General features: G+C 35.4%; 1 protein-coding gene across 2 annotated transcripts in view; it reads left to right on the top strand.

The window, feature by feature from the left end:
- The window catches only part of CUBN (cubilin), a 284,543-nt gene that overhangs the window by 58,473 nt on the left and 207,633 nt on the right, over positions 1-18,437 (top strand). For both annotated transcript variants that reach the window (XM_023256399.2, XM_003988129.5), the window contains exons 18-22: positions 1,892-2,036; positions 2,253-2,431; positions 4,797-4,962; positions 5,311-5,527; positions 8,687-8,817. In XM_023256399.2, the coding sequence (XP_023112167.2) occupies positions 1,892-2,036; positions 2,253-2,431; positions 4,797-4,962; positions 5,311-5,527; positions 8,687-8,817 (838 nt within the window). The remainder of the gene's footprint in view (positions 1-1,891; positions 2,037-2,252; positions 2,432-4,796; positions 4,963-5,310; positions 5,528-8,686; positions 8,818-18,437) is intronic.

Raw genomic sequence — 18,437 nt, 5'->3', positions numbered from 1 at the left:
GTGAAGTTCACACAGGAAATAGGAGAATTTTGGGGTGTGTCTGTCTCTCACTTTTCAGGGTGTTTAGTGTCTTTGGTCCTCAGTCACTAAATGCAGTAATGCCTTACCACTATTGTGTTGATTGATTAAAACAAAAACAAAAAAATGCCTTCACAGATTTCTCAAATGTCTCACTACCTATCGAGAACCGTCGTGTTAAGTAGTAATATAGCCTCTTGTACTTTCCCAAACATGACACTAATGCTCTTAGAAAAACGTGCTTGCTTATTCTAGAATCCTTGAGCGTGCTGACTGTCCTTCACAGCACCATCACCTGCACAGGGCCTGGCACTTTCTGATGCCTTGATCATGTTAGTTGAGGAAATGAATTAATATTTGGATGGCTAGACCTCTCAAAAGAATTCTATGTAACAGGAGTAGTATCTATATTCGTAGAACAATTCCTGGTTTTGTGAGGACCCTCTATTGTTTCACCTCTAAAAATGTCAACAATAGCAATAGCTATTCTTCAGTTCACATTTTTTATTACTAGGCATTTTGCTAAGGAATTCATCCTAGTGTTTCATGTATTTGCTTGAACAAGCCCATGAGTTGGGCTTAGATTTAGTAGATTGCTCAAGAGTGCAGAGGCTTTGGCCTGGTCTGTATGACTCCATAGACTGTGCTTATGGCCAATATAAGACACTGATTATTGATTTACAATGGGTGGTCTTTATTGTATGAAGGAAATTTTCTTTTCCTCCTAACTTTCTAGGAGTTTTGCTTTTAATAAACAGGAATGCTGACTTTTCTTTTCTTTTCTTTTCTTTTCTTTTCTTTTCTTTTCTTTCTTTCTTTTTTTTTACATCTATGGAAACAGATGGTTTATCTTACTGGATCCATTGATGAGCTTAATTTATAACTTGTAATTTCACATAATCCATGCATTATTCAAATTCCCACATATGACTGGTTTATAAGCCTAACGATGAAGCGAATTTGTTTTTCTAGAATTGCGTTTAAGATTTTTATATCGGTGTAAATAGGTGAGATCAATGCATAGTTTCATTGGTTTATTGTCTACTCAGATTTTATTTTCCTTCTCCTTGAGATAATTTTAGTAATTTCTATTTTTTCTGTAAATAATTATTTCAAACATTCAACTGTATTAGCATAGAGTTTGACAAAGAATTATTATTCATAGGAAATGAATGTATCAGTATTTGTGTATTTGTACCATCTTTCTCATTGGATTTGTGTATTTGTGTTTATTTATTTTTTCTTTATTTTCTTTTATCTTTATTGACAAAGATATGTCTTAAATATCCCCATCCCCCAAACTACCTCCCCAATACAGTTCTTGAATGTATTCTTGAATTCAACTTTCTTTTGTATTTTATTTATTAGGTTTCACTTTTACTTTATTATCCCTCATTTGAATACCTGTTTCCAATTTTTTAAGTTGACTCCTTTAATCTTCTTTCTGTAATCTACTTTTCTGTCTCTTTCTTTCATTAATAAAAGCAGTTTAGTCTATGACTTACTTTAATTACAGATGTGGCTGACAGTTGCATATTTTGGTATATCATATTCTCACATTTTTTTGTTTTCTAAATAATCAGAAGTTGTACATTTATATCCCTTTTGACATTGTAGAAATTATTAGGAGAACAGTTTAAATATTTACATGCTTTTGGCTTTGTTTTTGGTTTAAGATATTATCAATATTTAATGTTATGGCATGGTGCTAAAAAATGACCCATTGATTACTTTCAAAAATAATATAAATATGTAACCCAAGTTAGATTATAATTTATTCTGAAAGTGCCAGTTTTTCATCTCCAAATAATCCACCATTGCCAAGGTAATTTTGTTGATTAGGGTTACAGATCTGTTTTATTTTTCTCTTTAGGTTCGAGATGATCAAACCTTGCTTGGAAAAGCCTGTGGCAATGAAACTCTCTCTCAGATTAAATCCATTACTAATAGTATCTGGATCAGGCTTAAAATAGATGTTACAGTTGTAAGAGCTAGTTTCAGAGCTGTTTATCAAGTTGGTAAGAAAATTTTTAAGTCTCTAATTTGTCTGACTGTAACATTTTAATTTCTTGAAATAATGTAGTCATTTTTATGTCCTTTAGTGGCAAGGAAAAAATTCTAATAGTAAGATCACATTCCTTTATATTTCTATGCAGAATTAAACTTCGCAATGAAAGTGAAGGCAAAAATCATTTATCTCTGAACAAACTCTACTATCGTTTTCATATTTACAGCTTGTGGAGGAGAATTAACTGGAGAAGGGGTCATTCGCTCACCTTTTTATCCTAATGTGTACCCAGGAGAAAGGGTCTGCAGGTGGACAATCTACCAACCCCAAAGCCAAGTAGTTATTCTCAATTTCACTGCCTTTGAAATAGGAAATTCTGCCCACTGTGATACAGATTATATTGAGGTAAGAGTGAAATAACTTTGGATATTTGTATTTGGCGGAATATAATTAAAAATATTATGTCATGTTATTCTCAGATCAGCTATATGAAACAAAACTAGTTTGTATAGACCAATATCTCTTATAAATATAGATGCAGAAATCCTCAACAAAGTACTAGCTAACTGAATTCAGCTGCATATAAGGAGGAATATACACCATGACCAAGTGGGATTTACCCCAGGAATGTAAGGTTGGTATATATTCAAAAGTCAGTGATGTAAAATAAAATAAAGGAAAAACTCTCCACATGATTACCTCAATAGATGCAAAAAAAAGCACTTGACAAAATTCAGCATCTTTTCATGATAAAAATACTCAACAAACTAGGAATAGAAGGGAACTTCCTTAATCCCAAAATGGGCGTGTATAAAAAGCCCATAACTAGCATCATATTTAATGATAAAACACTAAATCCTTTGCCCTTATTGTCAGTAAAAAGGCAAAGATGTCTGTTCTCACTACTTCTATTTAACATTATACTGGAAATTTTAGCTAGGGCAATTAAGCAAATAAAAGGAGTGAAAATGCATTCAAAATGAAAAGCAAGGAGTAAAACTCTCTCTTTTCACAGGTGACATGATCTTGTATATAGAAAATCAAAAGGAATTCACACATACATACACACAAACTATTAGAAGGAATCCACACACACAAACATATTCAGCAAGCTGCATGATACAAGATCAAAATATGAAAGTCATTTGCTTTTCTATACACTAGCAATGAACAAGTTGAAAATGAAACCAAGCAGACAATGCCATTTACAACAGTATAAAAAAACAATAAACATTGAGAAATACGTCTTTAAAAAGACACGTAAAACTTGTGCTCTCAAAGCATTGTTGAAGGAAATTAAAGACCTAAATAAGTGGAAAGACATCCCATGTTCATGGATTAGAAGACTTAATGTTGTTCAGTTGGTAGTACTCCCCAAATATATCTAAAGATTCCATTTAATCCCTATCAAAATCCCAGCTGACACGTTCTGCAGAAATTCACAAGCTGATTGTAAAATTCATATGGAAATGCCAGAAAGTATTTTTGGAAAAGAAGAACCACGTTGGAAGACTCACACTTGACCAATTTCAAAACCTGGAGCAAAGCTACAGTAATAAAGATAGTATGTTAGTTGAGTAAGGACAAAAATATGGAACAATAGAATAGAATTGGAAATATAGAAATAAATCCATACCTTTACGGCCAGCAACGTTTATGGTTCTGGAAAGGGGTGCCACAACATTTCAGTGAGAAAAAATAGTATTTTCAACAAAAGGTGCTTAATATCCACATGCAGAATTATGAGAGCAGACCTCTTCCTTACACCATACACAGAAATTAATTAAAAATGGATCATAGACCTATATGTGGGAGCTAAAACAATGAAACTTTAGAAGAAAACATTGTCACCTAGGTTAGGCCAAGCCTTCTTAGATATTACACAAAGAGCACAACAAAAGAAAAAATAGAAAAATTTGACTTCATCAAAATTAAAAGCAATTTAATTTTTAAAATGGGTAAATAATCTAAATATATATTTCTCCAAAGAAGATATACAAATACCCCATAATCATATGAAACAGTGCTCAATATCACTAATCTTCAGGGAAATACAAATCAAACCGTAATGAGATGCTACTTCACAAGCACTGGGATGGCTATAATCATGAAGTCATAAAATAATGAGTGTTGACAAGGATATAGAGAAATTGGAATCTTTTACACTTTCAATGCTAGTAAGCATATAAAATGGTACAGTCACATTGGAAAACAATTGCAAGTTCCACAAAAAAATAAACATTTGATCCAGAAATTATCATTTATCATTTGATCCAGGAATTCCACTTCTAGGTGTATATCCAAAGGAAATGAATACATGTCCACACAAAAATTCATACATAAATGACTATACTCATTATTCTTGGTAGCCAAAAAGTAGAAACAATATAAATTTCCATCAAATGATGAATGGATTAATAAAAGTGGTATATCCATATAATGGAATATTATAGGTCATTAAGAAGGAATGAAGAAATGGCACATGTTACATGGATGAATTTTGAAAACAGATGGAGTGAAAGAAGATAGTCACACAAGACCATGTAGTGTGTGATTTTATTTATTTGAAATGCCCAGAATGGACAATCTGAGCCTGGGGTTCAGAAATGGGTAATGACTGCTAATGGATATAGAGTTTCTTTGGTGGTGGCTACAATTTATTTTTACTGCATTGATAAAAATATTTCAAAAACAATTATTTTCAAAACAATTTTCAAAAATAATACCTAACAAAATAAATTTAAATATATCTTTTTTTTTTTTTTACTAGATTGGTAGTAGTTCCATTTTGGGTTCTCCTGAAAATAAAAAATATTGTGGCACAGACATACCTTCATTTATAACATCTGTGTACAATTTTCTTTATGTCATATTTGTGAAAAGTTCTTCTACTGAAAATCGTGGTTTCATGGCTAAATTCAGTACTGCAGAATTAGGTAAGATACTGATTTTTTTCTCCTGCGTTGTCTCTTGGCAGAAAAAGTAAACAGTGGAAATAAATTATTATAGAAAATTCATCTACACTGTAGATATGTAGCTATCTACATTGTAAAAATTTTAAAGTACATTCAAAGCCAAAGAAAAAATATATTTCTTAATCAGTACATATCAGTAGTTAACTGATTTCTATTAATAAGGGAGGAACTAAGTTCACTTAAGGGGCATATGGGGAACATTTTTCTTTTTCAGCTTTTAAGAGGTTATGTCCAATTGTTTTAGTTTGAATTTTCAGGTAGCTTGTTGGTTACTGGTTCTAATAATGATTATTATTTTTATTTCAACAGCATGTGGAAAAATTCTCACAGAATCAACAGGAATCATTCAAAGTCCTGGCCACCCAAATATCTACCCTCATGGTATCAACTGTACTTGGCATATATTAGTCCAACCTGGCTACCTGATTCATTTGATATTCAGGAGATTTCATCTGGAGTTCCATTACAATTGCACAAATGACTACTTGGAAGTTTATGACACTGGTTCTGGGACATTTCTTGGGAGGTGAGAATATTTTGTTTTTATTTATTTTTTTTAACACAAAAGTTTCCTGCTTTCTTTCTTTCCTATTGTGTTGAAGGATGTTAAAATGTACCATGTTGTGTTATAAAAACCAGATGAGATCAACACGCTTCTTAATGACCATTTCTGCATCACTACTTACTACTCTGTAGCCTTAGTCTTCAGCCATTAAGTTTTGTGTAAGTTAAGCATACCCATGAAAACATTACAAAAATCAAGATAATATACACATCCATTACTCCCATAACTTTCTGACAATTATAATTCCTTACTTCCATCCTTCATCCCCACCCCTAGGAAAGCACCACCATTTCTATTGCTGTAAATTAGCTTGCATATTCTAGAGTTGTATAAATATGGAATTATATTGTATGTATTCTTTTTTGGGGGGTCTGGCTTTTCTTAGCATAATTTTTTGTCGTTGAGCTTCTAGGATCTGAGCGATTATAGTTTTATCAAATTGAAAATTTTTTGGCCATTAGTTCTTGAAATACTTTTTCTTGAAATACAGTAGTTTTATCAAATTGAAAAATTTGGGGGCCATTAGTTTAGTCCTCTTTGGGGACTCTGGTTATAGGTGTCTTAGGCCCTTTGATATTTCCCAGAATTCCTTCATGAACTCTGTTCATTAGATTTTGAGTTTTGTTCTCTGGGTGTTTCATTTTGGAAAGCTTCTATTGCTGTGTATTCAAGTGTGCTAATCTTTTCTTCTGCAGTATCTCTTATGCTATTAATCCTACCAAGTGTATCTTTCATCTTAGGCATTATAGTTTTCATTTCTGGAAATTCAGTTTGGGCCATCTTTATATCTTCCTTGTCTCTACACATTATTTTTTTCCTCTTGCTTCTTAAATCTTTGGGATACAGTTATAACTATTTTAATATTTTTGTTTGCTAATTCAGTCATCTATGTCATTTCTTGCTGTGTTCTGATTGGTAAAATTTTCTTCTCATTATGGATTCTACTTTCTTACTTTTCATGCCTGGTAATATTTGATAAGATGCCAGATATTTTTTCAAATTTGTATTTTTGTGTACTGGACAGTATTGTATTCCTATATGTGTTTTTGAGGTTTATTTTTTTATTATTTATTTCAATTCCAGTTAGTGACATACAGTGTCATATTAGTTTCAGGTGTACAATATAGTGATTCAACACTTCCATACAACACCCAGTGCTCATCACAAGTGCACTCATCACCTATTTCACCCATCCTCCCACCCACCTCCCCTCTGGTAACCACCAGTTTGTTCGCTATAGTTAAGAGTGTGTTTCTTGGTTTGCCTCACTCCTTTTCTTCCCCCTTTGCTTGCTTCTTTCTTTCTTTCTTTCTTTCTTTCTTTCTTTCTTTCTTTCTTTCTTTCTTTCTTTCTTTCTTTCTCTCTTTCTGAGAGTAGGGAAGAAGGCAGAAAGAGATAGAGATAGAGCTAGAGATAGAGACAGGGAGAGAGAAAGAGAGAGAGAGAGAATCTTAAGTAGGCTCCATGCTCTGTGTGGAACCCAATGCAAGGCTTGATCCCACAACTCTGGAATCATGACCTTAGCCAAAAACAATATTCAGATGCTCAACTGACTGAACCAACCAGGCACCCCTTGTTTGTTTTGTTTCTTAAATTCCACATATGTTGAGCTTTCTTTAAGGATATATTACGTTACCTGGGAACAACTTAATCATTTCCAGTTTTGCTTTCAAACTCACTTGTTTGTTGTCTCTGAAGAATCATTGTCCTTCTTGTTTGATATCCAGTGTCTTGAGATCCATTGCTTTATATATTTTGTCCACATTTTTAGTTGTTTCATGTAAAAGTTTATATCGAGCCCCTGTTATTACATCTTTGTTGGAAATGGGGATCTGATGATTTCTTTTTTATTTCTTCTTACATTTCATTTTATTTTTTCTCATCTATTTTAAACATTTTCCCTTTATTCATTATTTTCTTAAACTTATTTCTTCTCCTAGTTTTTTCTCCCTCTTCATTTTTTCTCTTACTCTTCATCTTTCATTTTACAATTTTTCTTCTTTTTTATGAGACTTGATCATAGTCACTGCAAAATATATAATTTTTGATGAGTGACATAAGCTGTAATAATCTTGCCCAAATCTGGTTAATATGTGCATATAAAAAGACATGTAAATTTTTCATTCACTTACCTTTGTTTTGCTCGGGATATTAAATCCTTTAACAATGCAGATTTTTCTTTTCCTCCCTCGGAACTTAACTCATCTATTTCCCATATTCAACACTACCTCTTATTTTTGTTTTTGTATATTTTTCCCATGCCATTCCATTTGGTTAATTTGCTTTGATTCCATTTGGTTAATTTACTTTGATTCCATTTGGTTAATTTGCTTTGATTTGAGATTTCTATTTTCTAATCACTCTCATAGGTGTTTCTCTAGAAATAAGCTCTTGGAATATCTTTTAGCATTAATTTGAGCATTACTCTCTATTTTCAGCATTATTAGAATAGTTTTTCTGAGTCACATTGGTTCTACTAGGCAAAAATTTAACATGGCTCAGTAATCAAACTTTTACCTCTGCACAGGCCAGGTGTTTAAAGATAATAGAGTCCACCTCTATAGGGCTCACTATTCTAGGCACTGATCTAAGCCTCTTCTATGCAGTATACTAACTCAAAATTCTGAAAGCAATTCTATGAAATTCTATGAAGTAGTTACTATCATGACCCCCATTTTAGAGAAGGGAAAACTGAGGCGCCAAGGTTGAGTCATCTGCTCAAAGTCATAATGCCTCCAATGATGGAGTTGACTGTAGTTTATAAACTGTAGTTTATGGTATATGGTTTCCCTCTGTTGTGTAAGTTTATTACATTTTTATTAAGAAGTTAATTCATATGATATACAGTGACTTACTAGAGCTTCTGCTATCTCATTTCACTAAACTTCTTATGTACGACAAGCCACACAGGTAAGTATAACACTTAAAACCATTTCAGGGAAGTAATCATGAATACGATGAGCTTCAGCAACTTTCTGAATGTTTTGTGCCTGAAATATATTTGGTTTTTAAGGTTAATAGGGGATACTATTTTTATTTTTACATGTCCTAATATTTGGTACCTCATTTCAAGTATACTAAAAAAAATTTAAACCTCTGTTCCTTCTTGGTTTTGCACAGATATTGTGGAAAATCAGTCCCGCCCTCTCTTACCAGCAGTACCAATGCATTAATGCTTGTATTTGTGGCTGACTCTGACCTTGCATATGAAGGCTTTTTAATAAACTATGAAGCAATTGACGTGTCAGCAGGTAACAAAACAGCATCATCTCCTTGGTACCAACTTGGTTCCTTACAAAATAGTACTATGAGAATGCTTTATCTTTGAACCCGTGGTGCACAATGAAAGCTGATGTAGAAAAGAGTGTGGTGACTCCAGTACCTTCCTTCTTAAAAATAATGATTAGACCAGAGTACCGTATCAGTGTTAAATTTTCTAATTATAATAATTGTACAGTGTTTTGTCAGAGAATGTTTTCCTTCTTAGGAATGATACATTGATGTTTTTAGAGGTAAAGACATTGCGTGTTTCCAAATTATTCTCAGTTGGTTCAGATAATAAGGGAGTAAGTTGGAGAAAGAGACAGAGATAAAGCAATGAGGGCAAAATACAAATATGTAGTAAATCTAGGTGAGAGGAATTTGGGAGCTAGTTCTTAAACTTCCAAGCTTAAAATTCTATCAAAATTAAAAATTATTTAAGAGACTAAATACTAATTTTAAGAAATTAGAGAAAGGGGGGTGTCTGGGTGGTTCAGTCAGTTGGGCATCTGACTCTTGGTTTTGCCTCAGGTCATAATTTCCCACCCTGGGCTCCGTGCTGACAGAGTGGAGCCTGCTTGGGATTCTCTCTCTCTCTCCCTCTATCCGCCCCTCCCCAACTCATGTGCATGTGCTCTCTCTGTCTCCCTCTCAAAATAGATAATTAAAAAAAAAACCTTAGAAGAAAAAGAAATTAGAGAAAGGACAGCAGCACATAAGAGTAAAAGACTATAACATGAAACCCTATGGCAGGAAATGGAACATTTCTTAACAAAAATGTATTTCTAAGTTTGACTTAATGAAAATGAACCTTTTTAGCATTTATTTCTTTTATTATTTTTCCTGTTATTTAATTCTCATCCTAACTTTGCTCTTTGCAAGTGCAGTGTGAGAAATAAACATCTTCTGCAAGCAGGGTCTTTGAGGTAGTTTGTAAACCAGAGATGCCCCCAGCCCCAAAAGTACAAGGAATTCATGAGGGTATCATGTTTTATTAGGCTCATGTTCCCACATGGGATGTGTGCCCTTTTAGAGAGTCTGGTCTTTGGCATCATATTTAGAAAGATATTTACTGGACAAAAATGCCATCCAGTGTAGCTCTAGAATATACATTTGGTGACTGAGCTTCTCACGCATCCCACAGCCTCTGAGCTGCCCCAACAGCATGATGTGATTCACTGATGTTCTTTTGAGAAAGTACTGGAAGCTTTTCCTGTGCAGGATATGCTCCCTGGAACAGAGACTTGCCTCCAGAGATCTTTAGGTGCTTATCTTTTAAAATCCCCACCCTCATAAATAAATAAATGAATGAATGAATACATATTTTTTTAAAAAAAACATTCACTCAGAATCCCTTCCCAATTTCTCAGTTATTTCTTTTCAGAGTGGCTGGCCACTATTCTGTATTCCATGCAAAACTGCTGTTCTCTGGTAGTTCAAGTTCTGTGTTTGGGTAGTATGGCTTTAGATTTCTCCAGAAACCTGAGTGTGAGTGAATCATACACCCTTCTGTCCTGAGGGCCCCTTTCTCGGAGACAGTTTATTATCCAGCTCGAGAGCAGAGGAGTTGAAACCCCAGCAATTACAATAGGTTATGTTACGCAATTGATATATTCACTGGACTTTGTCCAAGGGTTTAACATCCATTGACCAAAATTGGCTTTTTAAGAAATTACAGGGTGCACACAATTTTCCATACGTCTGTAGTTTTATCTGTCTCATACATTTGGCCCAAACCACACTGAATATTAGGTTAGGATTGGGAGCAAGCCACTTGAATTCTTTGGGCCACAGTTTTCTCATCTGTAAAATTAAGGGATTGGATTTGATCATCTTTGTGATGTCTCCTGGCCGTAATCAACTGTGAACACAAGTCTAATCTGCTGCACGAATAAACTAGCTGTGTCTTAGATAACATACAATGCTGTTGGGGCCTCCTGAAAATACCATGGAAATCTTTGTAACGATATGCAAAGTAAGACATAGCCACACTTGCTTATAGGGCAACAGCGAGTGCAGTTAAGAACCAAGAGTGACCAAAATAATCTGGCAGGAAGGCTATTGAAGCTAGATCTTAATTTAAAAAAGGTTTCCAGAGAGATAAGAGACCAGTAACATAAAAGAAAGTTGAGAAAAAGGGGAAAAAAAAAGCAAACTGGAGAGGAAAAGAAACTAACAAAGAAAGACAACACAAGAAAAGAGATTTGACAAAATGAGAAAGGGACCGTGACATGGCAAACTCAAAAGACTCTTCGATCTGCCTCCCTGTGTGATAATCATTACTTTGGCCTCTGTTTGGCCCAGACAGGGCTGAAATCACAGACAAGGGAGTGTTTGCTTTCCGTCCTTCGCCAAGCCCGGCTGGCCCCTGTGCTCCTGCCTTTGACTGGATGAACTCATCGGTCTGACTAACACAGTCAGATATTCTAAACAGCAATCAGACCACGGACCCAGGAAGCCATATGGCAGACTCAACTTACCACTTTAGAGCCTGTCTCAGGTTCCCATACGGCAGGATGTGAGTGATTGGCTGTCGTGAATTGTTGAGGGTGGCCCCTCAGGACTGCTCAGAGAGGGGCTGGGCGCAGGAGGCTGATGTGGGGCCCCTGCTGGTTAGCCAGTGGGCTCACCCTCCAGGCAGCCCGAGTCCCAGGGAGCTGCCCACCTGCAACTAGGAGGTGTTGGGATGCCTTCTTTTCAGTTGTCTGATTTGTTGTATTTACCATAGAAGAAAACAGTATCAGGAAAAAGCATCAGTGGAGGCTTAATCACTGGCCCTCGTCCTATTTTATTGCTCTAGCCGAAGTTATTTTCGGAGCAATAATGACAATATTCGGCTGGTGATTTCTAGTTCACAGCAGGTGTGAGTTTCTCTGCTGAAGGCTTTCCTGTCTTTATCTGATAAAGGTTAAATTTCCTGACTTGAATCCAGTTACTTTTCCATCTGTATTTCTTGCCACGGGGCTATGATGTCAGCCCCTAAATATGTGTTTGGAAGGAAAGAGATCAGTTTCTGGTTATTACTTTGACTCCCTCCCTCATCACTGTTTCTGCCTGCAACCAGATGTGCCTGGGAAGTACAAAGAAAAAAAGGAACAAGTAAAATGTTTATAGGTAGAAATTCTGAAGAATTTCTTAGTAGTTGATTGTGAGACTGTTTTAAATGTTTTCTTAAAGTACAAGATATTTGAATCTTGAAAGAATGTAGTTGATTAGCTAACTTTACTAATTTAAATTGCAATTTTATATTATATTAGTATCTACTGCATATGCATTAATATAATCCTACCAAGAGGGGACAAGAGAATAGACAAATGTACTTGATTCATTTTCTACTTTAACTTTAGACAAAAACCCATATAACACTTATTCCAATGGTTTTCAAACACTAAAACATTCATGACTCATTAGTCAGCCATGAAATTTGCTCAAAGTATAGAATAGAAAAGCATAGACTAGAAAGTATCAGCTTATTATACAAACTTTGGTGTTCCCTCATGAAATCTGTTTGTAATATCCGTGTGTGTGCACAATTAATGTAAATGTATTTTTGCATGTTTTTTTTTAGGTTTATTTATTTATTTTGAGAAAGAGAGAGAGTGACTGAGCAGGGGAGGGGCAGAGAGAGAAGAAGAAAGAGAGAATCCTGAGCAGTCTCCCCACTGTCAGTGCAGAACCCATGCAGGGCTTGAACTAACTGTGAGATCATGATCTGAGTCGAAGTCAAGAGTCAGATGCTTAGCAGACTGAGCCATCCAGGGCCTCCAATGTAAATGTATTTTTTTTTCTATGGTGTGTCTGAAAATTCCAAACACAAATCCACTTTAATTTCTTATTTTTAAATGAGAGAAAGTGAAGTCCTCTCAAGAATACACAGCGAGTGGGTTTAGAAGCCAAACCAAAAGAATCCAGTTCCAACATCTAATCCATTTGTCTTATCACGTCCTGATTAGCTCTTGAAATGCTCTGGATGAACTGTGGATGGTGTGGCTGGTAGCATTCAGCTCAGAGAGGTATGGTAGGACTGTAATGAGCTTTTAATATTTTCTGCAAAAAAAAAAAAAAAGGCAGGATTTTACAGTTGTCTGGGGAAATGGTCAGGAAGTATCAGAACCACATCAACATAGGATTAAAAGTGGGCTTTCCCAACCTCCTCTTTCCCAGTTCAGGGTTCCCATCCACCCCAAGGCAGATGTTTAAGGCTGTTTTTCATCAGTCACCCTGGAATGAGCCCAGAAGAGGCATATAAGAGTGAGAAGTTGAGAAGTGATCACCAAAAGGGCAAAAGAGGGTTTCTTCAGAAGAAATCAATAGGGAATACTGTTTCTATTTTCAAACTTCAGTCCAGTAGAGCAGTGTTCTCAAACTCTAGTGTTTATAAGAAACTTGGAGTGGGATTTTCTGGTTACAAATTCAGGTATCAGGGCCCCACCCCCACCCCAGCACTTTGGTTCACATATATCTAGGGTGGGTTTTCACCAATTCAGGTGGTTCTAATAAAACTTTGAAGTTCTTCAGAGACTCTGGAAGTTAAGTCTTAGCACATAAGTTGCTATAGAGTTACAAGTGAGATGTAGTGGGAATTGGACTGGAACGGTCATGGCAGAAAGTACTTTCCACGATACAGAAAGGCTGATGGCGAAATCACGAGTCTTGCTTCTAGGCCAGCCTTGACACTGCTTTGGAGAAGTACTCAGTTCTCTTATTCTTTCCATCCACCTTGAATTCTTTGTTTTCTGCTATGAGATAGTCAGATATTTTCCCTCTGGGAAAGGTTTTTAGTAAGTCTATTGATCTTTTAAAGATTTAGTTTCTCATTGGTCACTGTGTGATCATATTTTTGTATATGCAGGTATCCCAGCACTTTACAGCTCAGGGGATTTTTCTTAAGCTACTATGTTTCTTCATCCTTAGAATGAAGATGCTAAATGAAACATTGTGATATTCCTAGTCTTCTGCGCACCTTAATGTCTAAATTGACACTTCCTGCGTGGAGCAACCAGGGATTGTTGGAGAGCACAGGATTTGGAAAGGGAGAACTGGGTTTGCATTTTATCTTTGTCATGTCTGAACTAAGTGGTGTTCAGAACTTGACCTCCAGGAGTCTCAGATCCCTTTTCTACACCTCTAAAAAGTGGACGTTGGGATGCCTGGCTGTTTCACATAGTTGGGGAAGGTTAACTGAGACATTCAGTGTGAAAATTACATAACAGCTGCAAAGCACCATGACTGTTCTTTGTTTAAAATAGAATTGCTGAGGCCCAAGTACAATTTCACAATAGCTGTGTTAGTGAGTTCACTTATATTCATATTCATTTAAACTAGTCACCTGTGAGTGAAAAGAAAAAGCTATGGCTGTGACCACCTAGGAGCAAATTGTAGCAAAATGTTAGATTTTGGTTAAGGAGGCTTCTTTTTTCTTCAGGAGAATGCGAACATGAATTTTTTTCTTCCCTGAAGTGTTTACTTTGAAGAATGTTAACCAAATATGCCAATGGAAGCAGGTGAAGGTTCCTAGGCTGACTATTTATTTAGCACATATTGGGAAGGTCTAAGGTCATATGGATTCATGCAGACACAGAAGTCTCATAAATGATATCAGAAAGCACCATGTGTAGATTGATCCCTGATATATATGGATAATCATAAGTTATTGCAAATGGGAAAGCAGGGAGGTGGTGGAGCAGTTACCCCTGATCTAGGGTCTCCCAAGGTAAACATGCTTCTGTCCACAGGATCAGTTCATCCTCTTCCTGTATCCCAGATCCTCTGGGGCTGAGGTCATCATTGCTTTGTGGATTGGAGGATTATCTATGTTTTGGATTTTCCTTTTTGATAACGAACCAAATGCTAAGTTATTAAAACGTACTTGAAAATGCTTAGTGGAGGCAGAGATACATTTTTAGAAAAGTAGTTTTCTGATTTTGTAATGGTTCACAGAAGACATTTGTAGTGTTTTCTCTTTCCTTTCTTCACTGTTTTTGGTTGGTGTTGGTGTTGGTCAAAAAGAAAGATATGTGAGGTCTGTCGGTAGAGGTTTTTGATTTTCAGAGATGTGCTTTTCCATTGCTTGCTCAGTGGAAAACAGTTGATGGAAGAAATGTATTTTTCTCCTTCATCTCTTCCTCAGTGTGAGACCATGATAAAAAGCAAACTGCCATTGGATATGAGTTTTCCTTTGGTAACATGAGATATAAAGAAAAGGCATTTTTATGTCTGCATTTTGTCCAGATATAATAAACATCAGGCAAAACATGAATTTCCTTTTGTGGAAATTTATCCAATTTTAATTATTTGTGCATTACTGCAAAGTGGAAGACAAAACCAAAGCCTAGCATTAAATATATCTCAGGATTAATATTATTCTAGAAAGAGACATTTATACAGTCAAGGGAAGAGAACACAAACGTTGTATAGACTTCAGTGTTAGGTAAGAGGAGTTACTAACCTCTCCAGAAATAGATAAGTTCAGAAAACCTTTGTTTTTTCTCACCACAAAATAAGACATGTGAATCTCATGAAGCTACAATCAAACTTTAATATTAAATACTCTATTTAATATTTATAGCAGATGTACCTTCAAAATATTTTTTTATTTCTCTATTTTAGTTTTATTTATTATTTATTGGATATCTGAATTATTTATTGGCTTTCCTTTCGAGAACTCAACCTGTCTTTGCATGGAACTTTCAAACTTTTAATAAAACATAGATTTTATTTCATAATTTCCTCAGGTAAAATTCTTCTGTAGTTTCAACAAATATGTATATGCATGTAATCACCACACTGTTCTAAATTTATAGAATAAATTTATCATTCCAGAAAGTATCCTAGTGTCCCTTTTTTTAAAAAAAAATTAACGTTACTTATTTTTGAGAGAGAGAGAGAGAGAGAGAGAGAGCAAGCACACAAGCAGGGAAGGGGCAGAAAGAGAGGGAGAGAGAATCCCAAACAGGCTCTGCACGATCAGTGTGGGACCCAATATGGGGCTTAATCCCATGAACCATGAGATCATCACCTGAACCGAAATCAAGAGTTAGACGCTTAACCCACTGAGCCACTCAGGCATCTCTTAAATTTTTTTAATCTTTATTTTAGGTAGTTAACATACAGTGCAATATTGGTTTCAGAAATAGAATTCAGTGATTCATCACTTTCATACAACACCCAGTGCTCATCATAAGTGCCCTTCTTAATACCTATCACCCATCTAGCCCATCTCCTAACCATCTCCCTCCATCAACCCTCAGTTTGTTCCCTATCGTTAAGGGTCTTTTGTGATTCGGTTCTCTTTCTTCTCTTTTTTTTCTTGGTTTTCCCTTCCCATATGTTCAGCTGTTTTGTTTCTTAAATTCCACATGAGTGAAATCATATGATATTTGTCTTTCTCTGATTGACTTATTTTGTTTAGCATAAAGCATTCTAGCTCCCTCCACATCATTGCAAATGGCAAGATTTCGTGGGGTTTTTTTTGATGGCTGAGTAATACTCTATTGTATACATGTACCATATGTTCTTTATGCATTTGTCAATCGATGGACGTTTGGGCTCTCTCCATACTTTGGCTGTTGTTGATACTGCGGCTGTAAACATTGGGGTGCATGTACCCTTTTGAATTGTATTTTTGTATCCTTTGGGTAAATACCTAGTAGTGCAATTGCTGGATCATAGGGTAGTTCTATTTTTAGTTTTTTGAGGAACTGCCATACTGTTCCAGGGTGGCTGCACCAGTTTGCAGTCCTTCCAGCAGCGCAAGAGGGTTTCTCTTTCTCTGCAGCTTCGCCAACACCTGCTGTTTCTTGTGTTAATGTGAGCCATTCTGACAGGTGTGAGGTGGTATCTCATCGTGGTTTTGATTTGTATTTCCCTAGTGATGAGTGATGTGGAGCATCTTTTCATGCATCTGTTAGCCATTTGATCTATCCTTCTCCATGCTCCACCTCAACAACTGCAGATCTGGTTCTTATCACTATGGATTGGTTTTTTCTGTTCAAAAGCAAATACCTGGCTTCTTCATGAGCATAATGCTTCTGAAATCTGTTCATGTTGTTCTATTTATAAATGGTCCTTTTTGTTTTACTGCTGAATTGCCTTCCATTGTATAGATATATCATAATGTGATTATCCATTCACTTACTTTTGGATAGTTGGATTGTTTCCAGTTTTTAACTCTTATGAAAAAGCCTGCTGTGAACTTTGATGTACAGGTTTTTTTTGTGGACTTACATCATCAGTTCTCTTAGATAAAATACCTAAAAGTAGAATTTCTGGATCATATGATAATTCTATGTTTAATTTTATGAAACACTATCAGGCTTTTTTCCCCAAAGGGATTATACCATTTTATATTCTCACCTGCAACAAATGAGAATTACACTTTCTCCGCATCTTTACCAGCACTTGGTATTTTGAATCTTTTCATTTTTTTTTTGTTTTTTTTTGGTTTTTTTTGTTTTTTTAAATTTTTTTTTTTCAACGTTTATTTATTTTTGGGACAGAGAGAGAGGGGAGACACAGAATCGGAAACAGGCTCCAGGCTCTGAGCCATCAACCCAGAGCCCGACGCGGGGCTCGAACTCACAGACCGCGAGATCGTGACCTGGCTGAAGTCGGACGCTTAACCGACTGCGCCACCCAGGCGCCCCTGAATCTTTTCATTTTTAACCTCTACTCGTTGTGTAGTAGTGCCTCGTTGTTGTTTTAATTTGCATGTCTCTGATGACTGATAGTGCTGAGGACCTTTTCACATACTTACTGACAATTTATATATCTTCTTTTATGAAGTGTACCTTATACAGTTCTGTTCACTTTTGTTTGTATTATTTGCCTTATTTTGTCTTATGCTATCTATTCTGCCTATAACTATGTCTCTTGTCAGATTAATGCATTGCAAATGCATTGCAGCCAGCCTTTTACTTTTCTTAATGGTATTTTGAAGGGTAGCAGTGTATTATGTCCTTTGACCCTTTTATGGTCAGTGTTTTTTGTATATTGTCTAAGAAATCTGTGCCTCCGAAAGTAGTGAGGATTTTCTTTTCTTATGCATTCTTTTACAAGTTTTATAGTTTGAAGTTTCACATTTATGTTTATGATCCATTTCGAGTTAATTTTTCTATGCCATGTGAATTATGTGTCTAAGGGAATGAATCATGTTTAATTGTTCAAATACTATTTATTGTAAAGATTCTCCTTTTTTTGCACTAAATTGCCTTTGCATTGTTGTTGCAAATTAATTGTGCATGGATGTTTGGGTCTGCTTCTGGAATCTCTCTTCTCCCATAGGACACTATATTACAATATTTATGTAATATAATAGTGTATCTTAAAAGCAGGAAGTATAAGTTCTCCAGATTTTTCAAAATTGTTTTGGTTATCCTAGATCCTTCACATTTCCATATATATTTTAGAATCAGCTTTCCCTTATTTACTTAAAAAAAAAAAACCACACCAAACCAAAATAAAACTTTTTGGGAAATTGATGGAGGTTATATTGAATTTATAGATAAATAAGGGACAAAGAGCATCTTAAATAGAGTGTTCCAATCCATAAACATATTTTACTTCTCCATTTACTCAAATATTTTTAAATTTCCTTCAGCAATGCTTTAAA

Source organism: Felis catus, chromosome B4 (assembly GCF_018350175.1).
Source record: "Felis catus isolate Fca126 chromosome B4, F.catus_Fca126_mat1.0, whole genome shotgun sequence".
Taxonomy (NCBI): domain Eukaryota; kingdom Metazoa; phylum Chordata; class Mammalia; order Carnivora; family Felidae; genus Felis; species Felis catus.
Note: the sequence above shows the minus strand (reverse complement) of the source record. Positions and strands in the feature narration are given on the sequence as shown.